Source organism: Plecotus auritus (genome assembly GCF_963455305.1).
Source record: "Plecotus auritus genome assembly, chromosome: 1".
Classification (NCBI taxonomy): Eukaryota; Metazoa; Chordata; class Mammalia; order Chiroptera; family Vespertilionidae; genus Plecotus; species Plecotus auritus.
Window position 1 is genome coordinate 196,539,353 of NC_137770.1, and position 18,404 is coordinate 196,557,756.

At 43.8% G+C, this 18,404-nt stretch overlaps 1 protein-coding gene across 2 annotated transcripts in view; it reads right to left on the bottom strand.

Annotated features, from left to right (window-relative positions):
• The window catches only part of FRAS1 (Fraser extracellular matrix complex subunit 1), a gene marked incomplete at its 5' end in the record, with an annotated part of 457,295 nt that overhangs the window by 60,685 nt on the left and 378,206 nt on the right, over nucleotides 1–18,404 (bottom strand). For both annotated transcript variants that reach the window (XM_080673629.1, XM_080673630.1), the window contains 7 exons: nucleotides 1,882–2,050; nucleotides 2,457–2,616; nucleotides 3,709–3,859; nucleotides 6,341–6,454; nucleotides 8,572–8,799; nucleotides 11,020–11,160; nucleotides 11,420–11,544. In XM_080673629.1, coding sequence (XP_080529755.1) covers nucleotides 1,882–2,050; nucleotides 2,457–2,616; nucleotides 3,709–3,859; nucleotides 6,341–6,454; nucleotides 8,572–8,799; nucleotides 11,020–11,160; nucleotides 11,420–11,544 — 1,088 coding nt within the window. The remainder of the gene's footprint in view (nucleotides 1–1,881; nucleotides 2,051–2,456; nucleotides 2,617–3,708; nucleotides 3,860–6,340; nucleotides 6,455–8,571; nucleotides 8,800–11,019; nucleotides 11,161–11,419; nucleotides 11,545–18,404) is intronic.

Sequence of the window (18,404 nt, forward strand, 5' to 3'; positions counted from 1 at the left end):
TGTTCGTTTGTTTTGGTTGCGATGGTTGCTTAGGCTTTTATATATATAGAATGTACAATTAAAACTGACATAGAATTTCAGTGTACTGAATAATGAAGTTTGAATTCAGGAAAAGTTACATTGTGAATGAGCCAGACTGAATTTTTAACTTTATATTTGACTAAATCCTTCGCAAATGAAACCTATAATGTGAGTACATTTAGCCTGGTACAAAGGAGATAAATTATTATACATGCACTTAATTGTGAACTTACAGGGATATATGGTGGTTTTACTTTACCCAAAAGTAAAAGAGGAAGATAAAACCTTCAAATAGAATCAGGGCTCTGGATCTGTTCAAAATTGAAAGGGTAGGAAATGGGCTTGGAATATACTTTGTGTAATCAGAAACAAATGAAACATATGTAAAAATAGTTATAAACCTCTAAAAACACATAATTTTCTTTTTAAAAAATATATATCTTATTGATTTTTTTACAGAAAGGAAGGGAGAGGGGTAGAGAGTTAGAAACATCGATGAGAGAGAAACATCGATCAGCTGCCTTCTGCACACTCCCTACTGGGTATGTGCCCGCAACCAAGGTACATGCCCTTGACCAGAATCGAACCTGGGACCCCTCAGTCCACAGGCCGATGCTCTATCCACTGAGCCAAACTGGTTAGGGCAAAACCACATAATTTTCATCAAAAGAAAATTACCATTACTATCTAATCAGCTAATCAAATTTTTACTAAACTCCACATTTCAAAACACTCCCAACTAAATGAAACACTTCACAAATCTCTGTTTAAGATCTAGAACACACTTTCTTTTATCTTTCTCTGAAAAACAGAAATATATACCTCTTTTTATCATTTTGTTAAGACTCTTCTAATTCCTCATTTAAATCTGACGTAAGTGGCCTTAGCTTAGTTCTGCTGAAATGACTCCAAGAAAGCCCACTCCTCTTTATGGTTCCTGTTACTTTATGTTGCCATAAGAATAATGAAATTACTTTGAAAAAACATTTAATCAATACCTAATATGTGCCAAGCATTGTGCCATACATAAAAGATGACAATAACAGGGTATTCTGCCATTAAGGAGCTTACTATTTAAGTCCCCTCCTTTCTCTTTTGCTTTCATTCTCCCCTTTTTCTCTCTCTCACTCTACCCTGACACTAATTACCACCACTGCTCTATATAGAGATGATAAATTTATCTCCCTACCACAGAACTCCTCTCTGTACTCCCTACCGATGTATATAGCAGGCCACTGATGGCTCTAAGGCAACTCACACTCACCATGTTCAAAGCAAAGTCAGATCACCCCCTCACCAAACCTGCTCTTCTATGGTGTCCCCTCCCAGCAAGGGGCATCATCATCAACTTTCCCTTCTGCCCCACTATCTAATCCACTGCTAAGTCCTATCAATTGATGGCTTTCTCATCAGTTGAATCCATCCACTTCTCTCCCCCTTCACTTTATAACTGCAGCTTAAGCTCCCATCATCTCTCACCCAGCCCATCCAAAAGCTTCCCGACTGGTCTCCCTATACTCCCTCCCTTCAGGTAAAGAAGATGGAGAGAAAAGGTTAGAATTCTGAAGGCCGAGTGTAGAACATGATGCCTTGGAGACTTTTTTTTTTGGTCATGAAGCAAAATGTAGACTGAGAAGCTAGACAACAACTTAAGCTTCGGCAGTTAGCAGGTCAATGGAGTTTAGGCAGACCATGAAGAACAAAGTACTGTGAGAATCGAAGATAGGAAAATTATTGAGGAAAGCTGCCAATGGAAAGGAAGGTGGGATAAAAGAAAATTGGAAGGTGCCACAGTAGCCTACAACCTCGTCACAGTCCTTGCAGGCAGTTCAGGAATCAGAGGCCCTCTCGCCCATTTACCTGGCCAGCATACTCCACATAGTCCTGCTGCCCAGGCTGGGAGCTGGTCCTGGAACTGGAGCTGGCGGTGCCTTGTTCCGTGCGACACAGGACTATGGCGTATTGGTTCAGGTTCCCAGTCCTCTGCACTGTGACACTGACAGACCCCGCCTTCTCACTGACATTGTAGCTACAAACACACAAAAAGGTAGTCTCTGAAATTCTGCCCCTGGGTTGTGAAGAATCTGCTAGTTCAATGCCAGTGTCTTCTGGTTACTTATATCCTGGTTTTACTGCTGATTAGCTATGTGACTTTGGGCAAGTAACCCTCTTTCTGTCTCTACTGCTTTGTTGTTGCAGGGGCAACAATAGTATGCATCTCATAATTGCAAGTATTAAGGTGATGTAGGTCAAGGGCTTAGTTCAGTGCCTGATACTTACAGTAGTCAAGAAATACTTGGTACAATTATTATTTTTATTATTATTATCACCATCCCCTCATCAGATGACTACAGCTGACCCACAGAGTGCTTTGCCCAGAATCCTCTGCTTGCCTGACTCATTTCTCAAGAATGAAGACACAATGACGCTTGTACCTGGTATGTTTAAAGCTGATGAGGGACCACTGGATGTGGAAGACATTGTCTCTGACCACATTGGGTTTACTGTCTTTCACCAGAAACTGAAAACTATCCATCATCTCATGGATCTTCTCTTCATGCAACACGTAACGAATCAACCCCAAGTTCACATCCTCTGTGAGAAAAAAGACACAATGCGTTAGTCCGGGGTTATAAAAACAGCCTCATAGCTGTCCACACTGACACACTAAGTCTATTCTTTTGATGGGTCATGGACAGAACATGTGTTCCCAAGAACAAAACGGGATAATAGTCTTAAAAATTACTGTTTGCGCCAGATGCAAAAATAAGATCCTGTAGCTCTGTGTGACAAAAAGCTATCTTTATGTACAGAAAATACACTATGCTGCTGTAAATGAGAATTTCCAGGTCTTGGCAAAAAGACACTTCAATAAATGTCTATGGAATGTTAGCGGCAGATCTGAGAGCTGACAGAGAAAAGTCTTCGACCCCATCCTCTGTGTGCATATGCTCATATCCACACCACTCCCTTCTAATAAGGTTCCTTGGAAGGCATGTGTTACTAAGAAAAGCTAAGATTGGATTAAAACAGCCCCCACACAAGGCACAGGTAACATGGGCTAGGAGAGCCCAGAAGACTGAGGACAGAGAGAAAAAGGAAATAAGACACATGAGTAATAACAGGCAATTTCTTGTAACTGCTCCCAATGAAGTCCTTCCTCAGAAGTCATCTAGATTCCAGAAGACCCCAAGAGGCGTCTGGGAAACTAAAATACAAAATGGTCTGCTTGATATCATTCAAAGCAGGAAAACATTTCTGTTAAGGAATCTGCCCACATTGATTTTAATTTCTTTGCTGAAGACTTTAAAAAATATCCATAACCCTTAGAGAACAAAAAATAAACCACACAGGATCATGGATCTTTTATAAAGCCTGGTGGCTGTTTTTGTGTTTGTTTGTTTTTTTTTTTAAAGAAAACCAAGCATTCACAAGATCCCTTCCAGAAAACATGGCCAAAACCTAAAGCAATTTGGGAGCTGAGGAAGCATGGTAAAGGAGAAAAAAAAATTTTTTTTTGGGGGGGTGGGGCATAATTTAGAGTAACAGGAAAAAAATCAGAGAAGTAAAATTCCAAAGTTGGATGGTTAGACATTAAAAGATCTGTTTGTTTGTATATAGGTTACTTAGGGGTGAGAGTGGTGGTAGAACAGATTCCTCCCATTTCCTAGTTCCCCGAGGCCCCACCCTGTGTGAAGTTCACAACAGCTCGGCCAGGCTGCAGCTTGTTCTCCACGTGGCCATGCCTGGGGCCCGTAGCGATCTCATAGACAAGTTGCAGGTCTTCTGTGTCTGGGTCCAGGGTCAGCAGTTCCTTCTTGGTGATCAAGTTGGTTGCCTGGAATAGAAACCCATTAAATTTAACTCCTGTTGTGGGAATAAAGCAAGAACAAGACCCAGTGACTCAGATTTAATTCAGCTGAACAATGATTGACTGAGTGCATTTACTGCACAGAAAAATCTGTCAGTATTGAAGAGGCTGTAAGGATAAAAGCCAGCCGGCCTCTGCCCTCGATGTGTTCATCCTTTATTGGGAAAGAAAGGCTGATAAGCAATGTAGCTGTGGCAAGAGCTATATCAGGAAATTAAAAAAAAAAAAAAAAAGAGTGCTATGCACTATTTTGGGAGTGGGAGAGATAATTCCATATGAACTGGGGCAGAAGAGATTTGAGATGGTGGAATTTGAGCTTGGCCTTTAAAGAAGGTTGGGACTTTGAAAGAATGATACAACACAGGAAAGACCGCCACTCCTGAAAATACAGGAATCAAATGCAATGCTTGCAAGTGAGTAAGATATACACTGAGTGGCCAGATTATTATGATATCTGAACGCATAATAATCTGGCCACTCAGTGTATATCCTATATAATAAAAGGCTAATATGCAAATTGTCCCCTCAACCAGGAGTTTGACCATCAGGCAGGACAGCCAACTGCCCACGTCCCCTTCCCCTGGCCAGGCTGGCCAGACCCCACCCATGCATGAATTCATGCACCGGGCCTCTAATATATATATATATATATATATATATATATATATATATATATATATATACACACACATATACATACACTGAGTGGCCAGATTATTATGCATTCAGAGATCATAATAATCTGGCCACTCAGTGTATTATGATACTCCAATTTTGCCCAAATATACTGACTATATTTTAACTCACTCAAAAAATATTTAAAGAGAGCAAAGATTTGAGAGAAAAAAGGGGTAGTCAATAGTATTAAATGTTATTAACTCTAGGAAAGTAAGGACATGTAAGTGACCTTTGGACTTGACAAAATAGAGGTCATTGGTGACTCTGACAAGAGTCCCTGCAGTTGGGTAGGGGTGGGAAGTAGAATTGGGGAGGGTTTAGAAGAGAGTGAGATGGTTCTGAATATGGAAAAAAGTAAATAAAATAGGGCAAAAGAATTGATACTAATTTTGTTTGACACATTTTAAAAATTCCGATAAATGTGGTGGAAAGCTATAGCATAACACCTACATATAAAAGCATACCTTGTTTTATTGTGCTTCACAGATGCTGTGTGTTTCAGAAATTGAAGGCAAGACCCTCCACCAACAAAAAAGGTTATGACTCTCTTTACTGAGATACTCACTTTATTGCAATGGTCTGGAACTGAACCTACAATATCTCTGAGGTATGCCTATACAACCAACTAATCAGCTCCATAGAGACGAGAAAATCTATGTCTTAGAGGGAAAACCACACACAAAAGAAAGAAAACAGTTCTCAAACTGAACTCAAGAACTGTGTGTGTTTGGGTGGGGACAGGAATTTAACGCTAGACATGGTGATGGCATATGTGATCAAATTGGGCTTTAGGAGAAGGAGAATGAAATTTCTAAAGTATTCCTCTGAGGACATTCACCTACAAAAATACTTTCTTCCCATTAATGGCATATGCCAGATATGTCCCAAAATCTATCTTTCCCTTCTTCTAGTTAACAAACTTTTAGCTGGGCACCTGGCTGATCAGCTAGACAATCTATTTCCCAGTCTCCCATGCAACAGATGGGCCCATATGACCCATTTCTTGACAAAATAATATGAGTGCAAGAGATGTGTTTAATTTCTGTACCACTTGCGTAAAATATATTCCTTGTCCTTGCCATGGCTAGTGTTTCTAAATGGTTAGAGCATCAGCCCGCACACTGAAAGGTATTGGGTTCGATTCCTGGTCAAGGGCACATACTCACTCCCCACCCACTGGGGCACATGCAGGAGGCAAGCAGTCAATGTGTCTCTCTCACATTGATGTTCCTCTCTCTCTCTCTCTCTCTCTCTCTCTCTCTCTCATTCTCTCTCCACCTCCCTCCCTGTCTCCTTCCCTCCCTCCCTCCCTCTCGGAAAAGCAATGGGAAAAATATCTTCAGGTGAGGATTAAAATATCTATATATTCCTTGCTCTCCACTTTTCTATTTTCCTCTTCTCATGAACTAAAATACTGATGACTAACTGAAGAGATTAGAGTAACTCCAGTCAACGGCTACAAGCCAACGATGGCAGAACGGCAAGAGAGAAGGAAGCTGTGCCTCTGAATTGTCATGCAGAGCCCTAGACTACCACCCTAAATATGAGGGGGAAAATACTGCTATTTGGTTTGTGCTACTATATTTTGGGAGTCATTGTATAAGAACATGTTAAACTATATACAATCCGAATCAAACCCATGAAGCCTCTCCAATCTCAGGAATATCAGCTCACTTAGGGGGGAATAAACATGACTTGAGCTAGAGTTCTAGTCATAAGCTATCGTTATATTCAAGACTACTGTCCAAGGTGGTTAGTGTGGAATTTTACCTTGCCATCCGTATGCTCCAGCCACTGGAGCCCCAGGTTGGTGACAATTCTTGGGGTGCTGTCATCCACTGGGAGGATATCTACTCGGAACTGCTGAGGTGCTGCTGTCATAATCTGGGGGACGGGGTGGGGGGAGAGAGCCAAAAAAACTCAAACTCATCATTCACAGACATCTGAACTGTCAGGTCTGGAACCCTGAAATCAGTTGGCACTTCAGAGTGGGTGCTGAGCCCGTTTCCACCACTTAGCACCCCTTGGCCTGAGGCTCAGGGAGAATACTGTCTGCTAAAGGGCACTATGAGAAGGAAAGCGAGAAACCAGGGGCACCGGGCTGGGACTTCACCTGCTATGGAAGCTGACGTTTACACACCGCTGCATGTAGTGAGTTCAATGTTACCCTGAGGTGAAACAATAAACAAAACATTTTCCTTGCAATTACTCTTGCTAAATTTTTCCTGAGAGGCAGAAGAAAACCATCATTAAAATGTTAATGTCAAAGTCTCCAGGTGGAACTCTGCCAGATGTAGAAAGAGGTTTCCTGGAAAGAGATTTTCTTTTCCCCTTTTTTGTTCCTTTTTTTTTTTTTTTTTTTTTTTTGAGAGAACTATCCATATGGGGAAAAACGGGAGAAATCAAAAATAAAATATTGGTGTCAAGGGGGGAAAAAAGAAACTTATGTAACACTTGAAACAATAAAGAATTTACATTAAAAAAGAATAAAATATTTGTGGAGATAATGAAAAGAAACTTTGGTTTATAATTTCAATCTCACTCAGACCGATCCACATACATACACACAACACCTACACGGCACCTCCCTGTGGGAGGGGAAAAGGCGGCTGCCACGCAGGGCAGCAGATGCAGGCTTTTCAACCTTCTACCACCCTCCTTGTAAGCAATTTCCATTCGTAAAATAGCAGGGTCCCTCTGGAGACCTGCAGTGACCTTTTATGTTTATCAGAGAGGTAGCCATCTTGCTGATTTATCCTGAAATCTTTTTTCTCTTCTGAAGGTCACGCTAACTGGGAGCAGCTGCAGTGCAGGAGGGAGAATAAAAGCGATGAGCTCCCCGGGGGTGATGCCTCGCAGACCCCGAATGGCAGGGGAATCCTGACTCTTGGACCCACTTCTCAACAGGCTGTCGGTCTCTAAAGGGTGCAGGAAGACCTTTCTTCCACAAAGGAGCCATCCCCATTCATCACCAAAGTCTGAAAGGGACTGCAGGACGGAGCTGAGCCCTCTGTAATCCTGGAAGGATGGTAGGGTGTGACGATATAGCTCACTCAAACTGCTTCTGCGGAGTCAGAGACAGACGCCTGTGATGTAGAGACACGCCTACCTTTTACCTGGGTTGCAGTTATTCTCAGCAGAGGGTGTGGGACTGCAGGACACCGGGCTAAGGAATGAAGGAGTGAGTAAAAATAGCAGGGGAGGTAGTGCAGGGGCTGTCTTAATGTTTCTTCCAGACGCCTGGATATCAGAAGGGAACAATTCTCTTAAAGAAATAACGCTGAATGGCTGCATGACTTCAAGACAAGTCTTTACCTGTTTCACTTGCTGATCCTAAAAGGATGACACAGTGATGATGACAGCCACAGTTGATTGGATGTTCCTGTGTATGGCACTGGGCTAAGTGCTTTACATACATCACGAAGGTAGCATCACCCCCATTTTATAGATAGGGAAGCTAAGTCTTAGAAAGGTTAAATGACTTGCAAAGTCACTCAGCCACTCGGTGACAGAGCTAGAATTTAAATCAGTGTCTTTTGGATGCAGAAACTGTACTCTTAGCCATTGTTATTCTTCATGAGACTAAGAAACTTTGGCTGACTAAGGGGACATATAAGAGAGAAAGACAATCTAGAACCATATGAAATTAGTAAAAAACAGATGAAAAAAAATGAAAGGAAAGGAGAAATAATAACAAAATAATAACAATAACAATAACTATCAACTTCTATTGAAAGTGCTCATAATTTGCTAACAGTGGATTAAGTACTTACTATGGATTATCTCTTTGAACCCTCATCTAATTGAAGCTGGTGATTACTATTGTATCCATTTTGCAGACGACAAGAAGAGGTTTAGAGCAGCTAAGTGATTTGCTGAAGGCCAATAGATAAGTGACAGAACAAGAACTAAAACAAGGCTGTCCTTGGCCTTGAAATGCCATGTTCTCGACAACCTCTGGCATGCTCTGCTATGCCTCCCCCTCCGTTGTTTCCCCTCACCTCTTTCCCTCCTTCCTCAACAATAAAGAAGGGGTTTTTCCCATCAGCAACAGTGAAGGTGAACCAGTCTTTGAGGGAGTTGCTGCCATCGTGGCTGTAGCTGACTCGGTTCTGGTAGACGTCCTCCATGGTGAAGGTGGAGATGAACTGGAAATGCTGCCCATTGGTGGTTCGCTCGATGCTGCCATGACGTGGTGGCTGCACAATGGTGAACGTGACAGAGTCGGCCTGTGGAGGAGGCAAAAAGCAAGAGGAGGAGGGCCTTCTTAAGAGAAACCAGATGTGTCAGTGATGGCCAAAAGGTGGTCAAGTGTAGTCAAACCTAAAGACAGTTATAAAATAAGAACTGCATTTTTTATGGCTATCAAAAATAAAACTAAGGAGATAAATTATATTGGTTGCTATAATTGAATTTATGTTCTGGTGCCTTCAGTTGTAAGACTAAGACATTTACATTTGTCCTTTGCCGGGGGGTGGGGGGGGGGGGCAGTCAGAGGGGAAAGCCTGAATCTTTAACCTCTCTCAGGGTGATAGGAACTAGACCTTTAAAAATTATTCACTTATTTTCTATCCATTTCCCCCCACTTCCCAAAACTCTTATATCCAGAATCCCATATGCATCAGAACAGAAGTTTATTTCCCATTTCTAGTCACTGCTTCTAGGGCGACACATAGAAGCAAAAATAAAGAGGTAGAAAACCCTGCTCAAGACTTTCCAATGATTTCCCACCAACTTAGAATAAATGAAAAGGCCTTCCTGGGCCAACCAGGCCCGTTGTGAACTGGTCCCAGGACTCCTCTCTGAGCCCGCTCTTCCCCTCTCCTGCTTGTTCACTCGGTTCCCACCTTTTGGCCTCTTGTTGTAACTCAAAAGTCCCAAGCACACTTGACCCCAGGGCCTTTGCACTTCTGGTTCTTCTGCCCAGGGAATAAGGCTCCCAGATGGCTGCATAGTTTGCTCTTCTGCTTCATATCTCTGCTCCTCAGAGAAGCCTTCCCTGCCCACTCTGTCTAATATAGCACAATCTCTATCTTCTTTAGCTTGCTTTAGTTTTATTCATAGCACTTACATATCTGACATGGTATTATATGTTCTTTCTTTATTGCCTGTCTTCCTCAACAAAGGTTGAAAACTCCCGAAGGCTGGAACTTTATGTGTTTTGTTCACGGCTCTGTCCTTCACATCTAGAGCAGAGCTGGTATGGGTAGGTAATGAGTATTTGCTGAGAGTGAACAGATGAATGAACAAGCACTGGCAGAGGGTAGAGTGCACATAGAACTAATTAATAATTGCTGTGGTACTCTTATGGGAGCTAAATTGTGCCAGAGGTTACACGCTTTTATCTGAAAGCATCATGAGAATGAGAGTTCTGTCTCTACAGGCTCTGTTTTACTATATAAAGCCTAGTTCTCTGAGGATGCCTAAATTGTAATAATTAGTTGTCATCCAGAGAAGTCTGAATGAAGAAAATTAAAAAAAGGGAAAGATCTATTTTGCCAGTTTCTTTAGTTCATTAGATTCTACATAAAAGTGAGATAATGTGATCAATGCAACAGACACGATTCTCAGAGGGAAGAGGGGGGGGATGAGAGGAGGGGTGGGAAGAGATTAACCAAAGAACTTATATGCATACTAGAGGCCTGGTGCACAAACTTTGTGCACTTGGGGGGTTCCCTCAGTGCTGGGACCCCTCGGAGGATGTCCGACTGGAGCAGGCCTAAGCTGTCAGTCAGACATCCTTTAGCACTGCCGCTGTTGAGGCGGGAGAGGCTCCTGCCACCACTGCTGCGCTCACCAGCTGTGAGCTCAGCTCAGGGCTTCTGGCTGAGCGGCGCTCCCCCTGTGGGAGCACACTGACCACCAGGGGGCAGCTCCTGCATTGAGCGTCTGCCCCCTGGTGGTCAGTGTGCGTCACAACAACCAGTTGTTTGGTCGATTTGCATATTAGCCTTTTATTATATAAGATATGTATAACCCATGGACATAAACAAAAGTGCAGTGAAGGCCTGGGAGGGGGCAGAAGCAGGGTGGAGGGGATCAATGGGGGAAAAATGGGACATCTATAATACTTTCAACAATAAATATAAAATTAAAAAGAAAAGAGGGAAAGATATATAGGTGCCATAAATCCTTGTTCATGCTAATAAGGAATAATTTTCTATAAATCATGATAAAAATTCAGCATGTTAAAAAGATTGTTACATGTAATCAGGGGAGAGGGTGAGCATACTAAGGGTTTCAGAAAGGGTTTAAAAGCAATTTGATGCAAATGTATTCACTTCCTCTTTTTCAGAGGGCTGTGGTCTCTTCATGTTTTTAGTCCTTCAAGGATACTTGTAGTAACCTCACCCCCCTGCCCTCCCCTTGGGATGCTCAGTCACAAAGCAACCGCCGGACTCACCAGATCAGCTTCTCATTCAGCCAGAGAACCCAGGGCACGTTCTTACCTCTGTATCCGCATCCACGGCCTTGAGCTCAAATTCCGTGATGGTCTTCCTCACTCCCTCCTGCACCCGCATCCCCACGTTCTGTACAATGGGCAGCGAGTCATCCACAGGGCGAATGGTGATGTGGAACGTCTGGGTTACCTAGAATGGCAGCCACATGCAGGCTAGAGAGACACAGGCCCCCAACCCCACCCAAGTAGAAGGTAGGTGCCCTCTACTTTCCCCTTCACACCATTCCTCACATGATGGACTGGCCAGGAACCCAAAAATGAATTCTCTTGGACAAGACCCCAGGGGCTGTCAGAAGCCGCCTCTGACCTTGGCTGAGAGCAGAGGGAAGTGAAGCTCAGACAGCACCAGTCATCCTGCAGATGCTAAGGGAATTCAGCTCCTCACCTACCTCATGGACTCCATCTGAGAGCGTGAAGCTGAAGGCGTCTGAATGGTTCTCGGACTCACTGGAGTGGACATACTGAACGTTTCGTGAAGCCAGGTCAGCCTGAGTAAAAGAAGTGATCAGGATACCTGGCAAAAGGGGAGAAGAGAAACAGAGAAAGGATGTAAAAATGCTCGTCATACTTCTGAGGCTGGGGAAACATCAAATGCTCACTAGATAGAGTCCTTGGTATTTGTTTCCTAGCATTTATGTGCTTCTCTCTGAGACCTGGTGTTAGCGTTGTTTGCCTACTTTTTTTTTTCTTTTCTACAACAGCATATGTTCTGTGGGAGCACATGTTAACGTAATTATCCAGGCTTCTACTATGTGCCAAGCCAACAGCAGGTGCTCAATAAATGTTACTCTCCTTTCTCTTGGGGCTTATGTATGCAGGTCAAACCTGTGAAAGGTAGAGACATTGCCTTATTCTCCAAACTCCTCTCTCTTAAGTTTTATGTTCCCCCATAACCTCATAGCCCTTTCTGAAAACCTATCCTAATTTTTAATATTGTGTAATGGGAACCCTGGACTAAAGGGCTTGGCTAAACCATAGCCTTGTTTCTGTGATTGGTGGGGCTCCCCCAGCCTCCACAGTTTCACTGGAAATTCTTCAAGGTCCCTTTCCAGGCCTGTGAGTCTCGCTTCTCATATACCACGTCGGCCAGGCTGACAGTAGACTTCCTGCATAACTCTGGGCTTTGGGCAATCATTCCATATCAACTCTAAAACGACCCAGAAAACCACTACCCTGTAACAACATGATAGAAAACATATTAATTTTTTTAGAGTCATTCTGAAAGTACAAAAATCTAAAGTGATTTTGAATAATTAATGCCAAAGTATCCCACAAGTGAATAATATCTCTATGTTTTTAAATGTCAGACAACAATTAGCGTAGAATTCTTGCTTCCATCTTAGGGCCCTCGGACTTACTCCCTGGTCCCAGCCAAGACGGAAACAAAATCACATCTTTTAGACCCTCAGCACCAATTCCCTCTGCCTTATGTGAGTGTTGGGGTATTAATCCATTTAATCTAATCCTTCTGTTTGGTCCTGCAATTCATTTGTTGATGCCTAGGATTTATTATTTGTCATTGTAAATCCTGGCAAAACCAGCATAGCTTTCCTACAAAAAAACAAAACCAAAAACAAACACTCACACACAAACCCAGAAATTGTACTTTGACTGTGACACCAGTATCACTGCCATCCTAAAAAATTAATAAACCTGCATGGTTTACATTTGCATCTCTCTTTATCATCTGAAATTTGTCGCCCAGATACAACAGCCTCCTGATACTGGGGCATTAATTTTTTGATGAGGCATTTTATATTTCTGTGCTTGCTACATGAGCTCTTGACAGGCAAAAAAATGTAGCCCCCTGTCTTATAGCTTTGTCTTGTAGTCTGGACAGAAATCCATACCATTCTTTAAAAATTTAATAACTTCAGACTGGCTGAGCTGAGAAATTTAAATCTCTTCCCCTGCAGTGACTCCCTCCTCATAGCTCATGGGGAAATGCTTGTCTGGATTCTCACAATCCACTGGTCACCTAATTCACTCTTCTCTTTATGAGAACCTAGGACTGACTGAGGAAGGTGATAGGATTTTCCTTCCTCTTGGAAAGGAAGCACTGGGGTTGATTTTTAAAACATTTTTGAGAGGAAATGGACATATAATAAATAGCACACATTTAAAATGTACAATTTTATAAGCTTTGGCATATCCATAAAACCACCACCTCAATCAAAACAGTGAACATATCCATCACCCCGAAAGTTTCCAGCTGACACTTGATAATTCTTCCATTCTTCCCATCCCCTACACTATCCCAAAGCAATCAATAAATTGCTTCCTGTCACTCTAGATTACTTGGCATTTTTTCTGATTTTTTAAATAAATAGATTCATACAATATGTACTATTTTATGCATAGTTTCTTTCACTTGTTATAACATTTTTCAATTCATCCATATTGTACCACGTGTTAACAGTTCATCCTTTTTATGGCTAGGTAGTATTCCATTATGTGGATATGCCATCGTTTGTTTATGCATTCATGTGTTGATGAACATTTAGGTTAGTTCCAGTTTGTGGCTATTATAGATAAAGCTGCTACGGTCATTTGTGTGCACGTCTTTGTACTGACCTAAGTTTTCATTGTTTCTGGGCAAATCTCTAAGAGTGAAATGGCTGGAATACGTCTTGGGTGCATGATTAACTTTTTAGGAAACTGAGAAACCATTTTCCAAAGAAGGCAGTACCACTTTCCATTCCCACAGCAGTGCCTGAGAGCTCTGGGCTTCATCTTAGTGGGCCTTTCCCACTTCTATCTAGAAAACGCTGAACACCTACTGTGCAGAATACCATTACAGGCTTGCTTATATATTTTAGGTTTTATCTTTTAGCAACTCTGGGAGGTCAAGGTTGCCAGGTTACCTCATTTTGATAGATTAGGACACTGCAATACAATTAGAGTAGCAAAGTGGCCTATCCCAGTTCACTCATCTAATAGGGGGACAGAGCTGGAACTGGAGATCAGGGTTGTCTAACTCCAAAGTTTATGCCTGCTAGGAGTATGTTTTTATAAAACTCATCTAGACCTTTCAGACTAGACAAGGAGCCTCTTAGGTATCACCCTTATCCTTTAATTGTTTTCAATATAAAGTAATACATGGCTATTAAAGAAAATGTAAAAAGCACAGAAAAGTAGTAAAGAATCACAAAAAGTAGTAAAGAATCACAAAAATCACTCATAGTATGGAATCACAAGAATCACTCATATATTTACCACTAAATATCACCATTGTAATATTTCTGAATTGAACTGTTTCTTATACTTGGCCATAACCTTTTTTTATCTGAAATATTGATTTTGATGGGGTACTTAATATTATTATTTAAATGATATCACTAATTAAGTGCCAGAGAGTAATAAGCTGCACCTAGAATGCAAGCTTCAAGGGGACAAGCATTTCGGTGGTTTCCTCACCAACGTGCACCTAGAATAGTGCCTCACACACAGTAGGTACTCAAAACATTTTTTGGTAATTGATTTTAGCTCACCCACTATAATCAATATCTGAGGCCCTACCCATTGAGCGCAGAATTTTCAATCTCTATGTACCTTCTCCTCCCCACCCCACCCCCGCCCACCTATTTTAGCCTTTGCTAATTGGGCATTGGAAAACTTCAGTTACTTGCTCACCACCAAGATGGTGTTTCCAATAACATGTTCTCCCTGTTGGCTGCCACAGCAGGTAGTTACTGTTTGAAAGGTTGCAGGCTTTTAATCCCATGGAAGGCATTTGCAGTCACCAACCTACTGGCTACACTACGTCTCTGGCAGTATTACAGGGACCCACATTAACCCTGTCAGCTTTTCCAATTCGCTCAGAAAATTCCATCCAGGTCAGGAGAGTGGTGTGGGAAAAAAGCATCTCTGAAGAAACTGCCTTCCTAAGTGGAGGTCAGGCGATTGCCTCGGCCTCCTGCTTTCAGCACAGCCAGGATGGCCCTGTGCATGGGAACAGTGCTATGTCGGAACCAGTGCTGAACCACCGCAGGCTCACGCCATGGGAGACTCTCAGCTTTTCTTCAAAGCCTCCAGTTATGGGCTAAATTGTGCTGCCTTCCCACCCCACCGTCCCCTGCCGCCAATTCATATGTTGAAGTCCTAACCCTTAGTGCCTCAGGTATGACATTACTTGGAAACAGGATCATTACAGAAGTAATGAGCTCACTAGGGTGGGACCTAATCCAATATGACAATTGTCCATATAAAAGGGGAAACTTTAGATATACACATACTAGAGGCCTGGTGCATGAAATTCATGTGCAGGTACAGTTCCTAGGCCTGGCCTGTGATTAGGGTCATCTTTTCCAGCTGCCCGCAGCTGGCCCTGCCCCCAACGGTGATCAGTGCCTGACAGCCACCCACCCCCGGTGATCAGTGCCTGACGGCCGCGGGAAGGGACCGAGAGGTCGATTGTTCCCGCCCTCTCGCCGGCCCCGCCCCCGCCGCAGGCCACCCTTTGTGAGTGGGGCGACCAGCAGGATGGGGGCCTTGGCCTGGCAACCCCCACGTCCTCTGCTACCCACCCCCAGGTCCCCGTTCGCCATAAGGTGATCAGAGCCTGCTGGTCGGGGAAAGGAACCAAGTGGTAGTAAGTGTGCCTCATAGTGACTGGTCCAGCGGTTGTTCTGGTCATTCCACTGTTAGGGTCAATTTGCATATTACTCTTTCATGATAAAGGAAAGAGACCTGGTGCACGGTTGGGGGCCAGCTGGCCTGCCCTGATGGGGGCCCCAGATCGAGGTGGGGGTCCCCACTGGGGGGCGGGGCCAGCCTGGGTGAGGGGCCACTGGGGGTTTGCAGGCCTACCATGCCCCCGATCGTTCTGCTCTCTGGTCGTTCTGCCATTTCGGTCACTGAGCTTTTGTGATATAGGATAGAGAGAACACCATGTGAACATGAAGATGACATCTAGAGGCCAGGGAAAGACCCTTCTTGCAGAAGGAACCAACGCTACTGACACCACAATCTGGGATTTCCAGCCCCCAGATCTGTGAGACAATACATTCTGTTAAGCTGCATAGTCTGTGGTACTGAGTATGGCAGCCCTAGCAGGCTCATACACCCTGCCCTCACGGAGAACCCAAACTAAGACAATTTTGGTTGTGGTCATAATACTGAGAAAGGCTGACATTAAGAGAAAACCAAAGCATACCTTGGCTCAAGATCACTTCTGGGAAGTCTTTCCTGATTCACCCCATCTCTGTCTCAGTAGAACTGGCTGTCCTTTGGCTCCTATTGTCCTCTGTCTTGTTGCTATCATAGCTACTAACACACCTGCACCTATTCATTTGCATGCCGACAACTTCTGAAACAGTGCTGTGCTGGTGATCGCTGTATTACAATACAACTCCTCCCCTACTTTAAAAATACAACTCTTGACTGTTAGCTAAGCAACTGAATCCCCAGGTAGGGTCTTCATCTCCCAGCTACCTCACAGCTGGGTGTGACTGTTCTTGCCACTTGGATGTGACCAAAAGTAATGTGCTTTCTTCTAGTAATACCCCTGGAAGGAGACAGAAGTGGGCTCCCTGGCCTTCCCACCTTACTGCTGGCGGGAGGAGGACACAACTGCAGTAGTTGTTAGAGTAGAAACGGGAGCCTCATGCTGGGGATCACTGAGCCACCTGGGCCATCTGGGCCACCTGCCTCTTGATTTTTCTGAAAAGGAAAAGAAAACTTCTTGCTTCAGGCACTGTATTTTGAAGTCTCTTTATTCCAGCAGCCTCGCTTCTGCCCTAATAATTTAATTCCTTTCTCTGAGTTCCCAAGAAAAAGAGACTCTTTTGTCTCCCTGATGTGAGGTTGTGGCCACCTCAACCTTGACAGAGCACTTGTGGGACTAGACTCCCAGATCCTCTCAGTCTGGTGTCTGGTGTCTGTCTTCCACAGTTTGCACAGGCAGATGGCTCATGACATCGCCTCAGGGGAAGAAAAGAGGCTCTGCACAGCTTTCCCATCTATCTCAGGGAGCAATCGCTCACCATCGGCGGGCCACGAAAGGCGGCATGAGAATCAGCCCACTTCACAGCGAGCCATCAGGAGGATGTCTGCAACACCAGTGGCAAGTGATCACTGCACGCAGCACGGGTCCCAAGATAGCTCAGCGCCTGAACTACAGACCCTGGCCTAGAAGATGCTCTGCTCCTCTCAGAAAGACCAGGTCCAGCCCAACCCCCACTCCTGGCAGAGACATGCTCACCATCTGAGACAAATGGGGTGAGGTGCTGCTACTCTTTAAAAAAAAAATTTTTTTTTAAATCCTCACCAAAGGATATGTTTACTGATTTTAGAGAAGGAGGTGTGTGGGGCGAAGGGGGTGGCGGCGCGGAGGAGAAAGGGAGAAAGAAAGATAAAGACAGAGAGACATCGATTGGTTGCCTCCTGTACATGCCCTGACTAGGGATGGAACCCACAATCTAGACATGTGCCTTGACTGGGAATCGAACCCACAACTTCTGGTGTATGGGGTGATGCTCCAACCAACTAAGTCACCTGGTCAGGGCAGGTGCTGCTGCTCTGTAAGCTATAGTCAGCTGCCTTAAGAGAGGATGATAAGTCAGCAACATGGATTTCCTCTGAAGGTAGACCTTTGACATTTAGAAAGAATCAAATGCATGAAAATATTCTCATGTAGGGGAGATAGGGAAGGAGAGGATGCTGATGAGATGGAATTTGTAATGAAGGAGGGGCAGGGAAGTCCTACTGTATTAGCAATGGTGTGAGACCCCATGAATAGCAGAGAGGGGACTGCATCCAGTATCTGGTTTACTTAAGAGTTACCAGAAACAGGTGAATTAAGAAAAACAGGTTGGGTCTGGAGACTACTGGATTAGGAAATCAAACCTGGAGAAAAAGGGCAGGTGAAGGAAGAGTCCCAGGTAGAGCAAGACATCCCCCTATTTTGAGAAAGTACTTTCCCAAGAGGAGGGAGAAGTGTGTTCACCTATGGGTCGCTCCCTGAGCCATACTGGCGTGGTCTTTGCAGACAGAATTCAAGCTCAGTGACAGTGATACTGTAAACACCAAAAAGGCGAATTTGGAGCAGCCTCACACAGGACTCAGCAGAGCCTGGGGTCAGAGAAGAGGGAGGCTGTGATTTACCAGCCCTGGGCACTGGCAGTGTCTTGCAGGAAGCTCAGAGCCTTTCAAAGCCCTTCGCAGTGAGCATGCAGTTGCCCAACACAACAGCCAAGAGTCTGCCCTTTCATCTTTGGAGAGAAACAATCAGCAACCTGACAGGATTCTGGCAGAAGCAATTAGCTCATGAATTAGTTATCAAACATCTCATGTAGCCAAGGTCTTAGAAGTGCTGATCTGCATACTCCCCCGGGAATTGGGCGACAAAGGGTAGGCCACCTGCTTCAATATGCA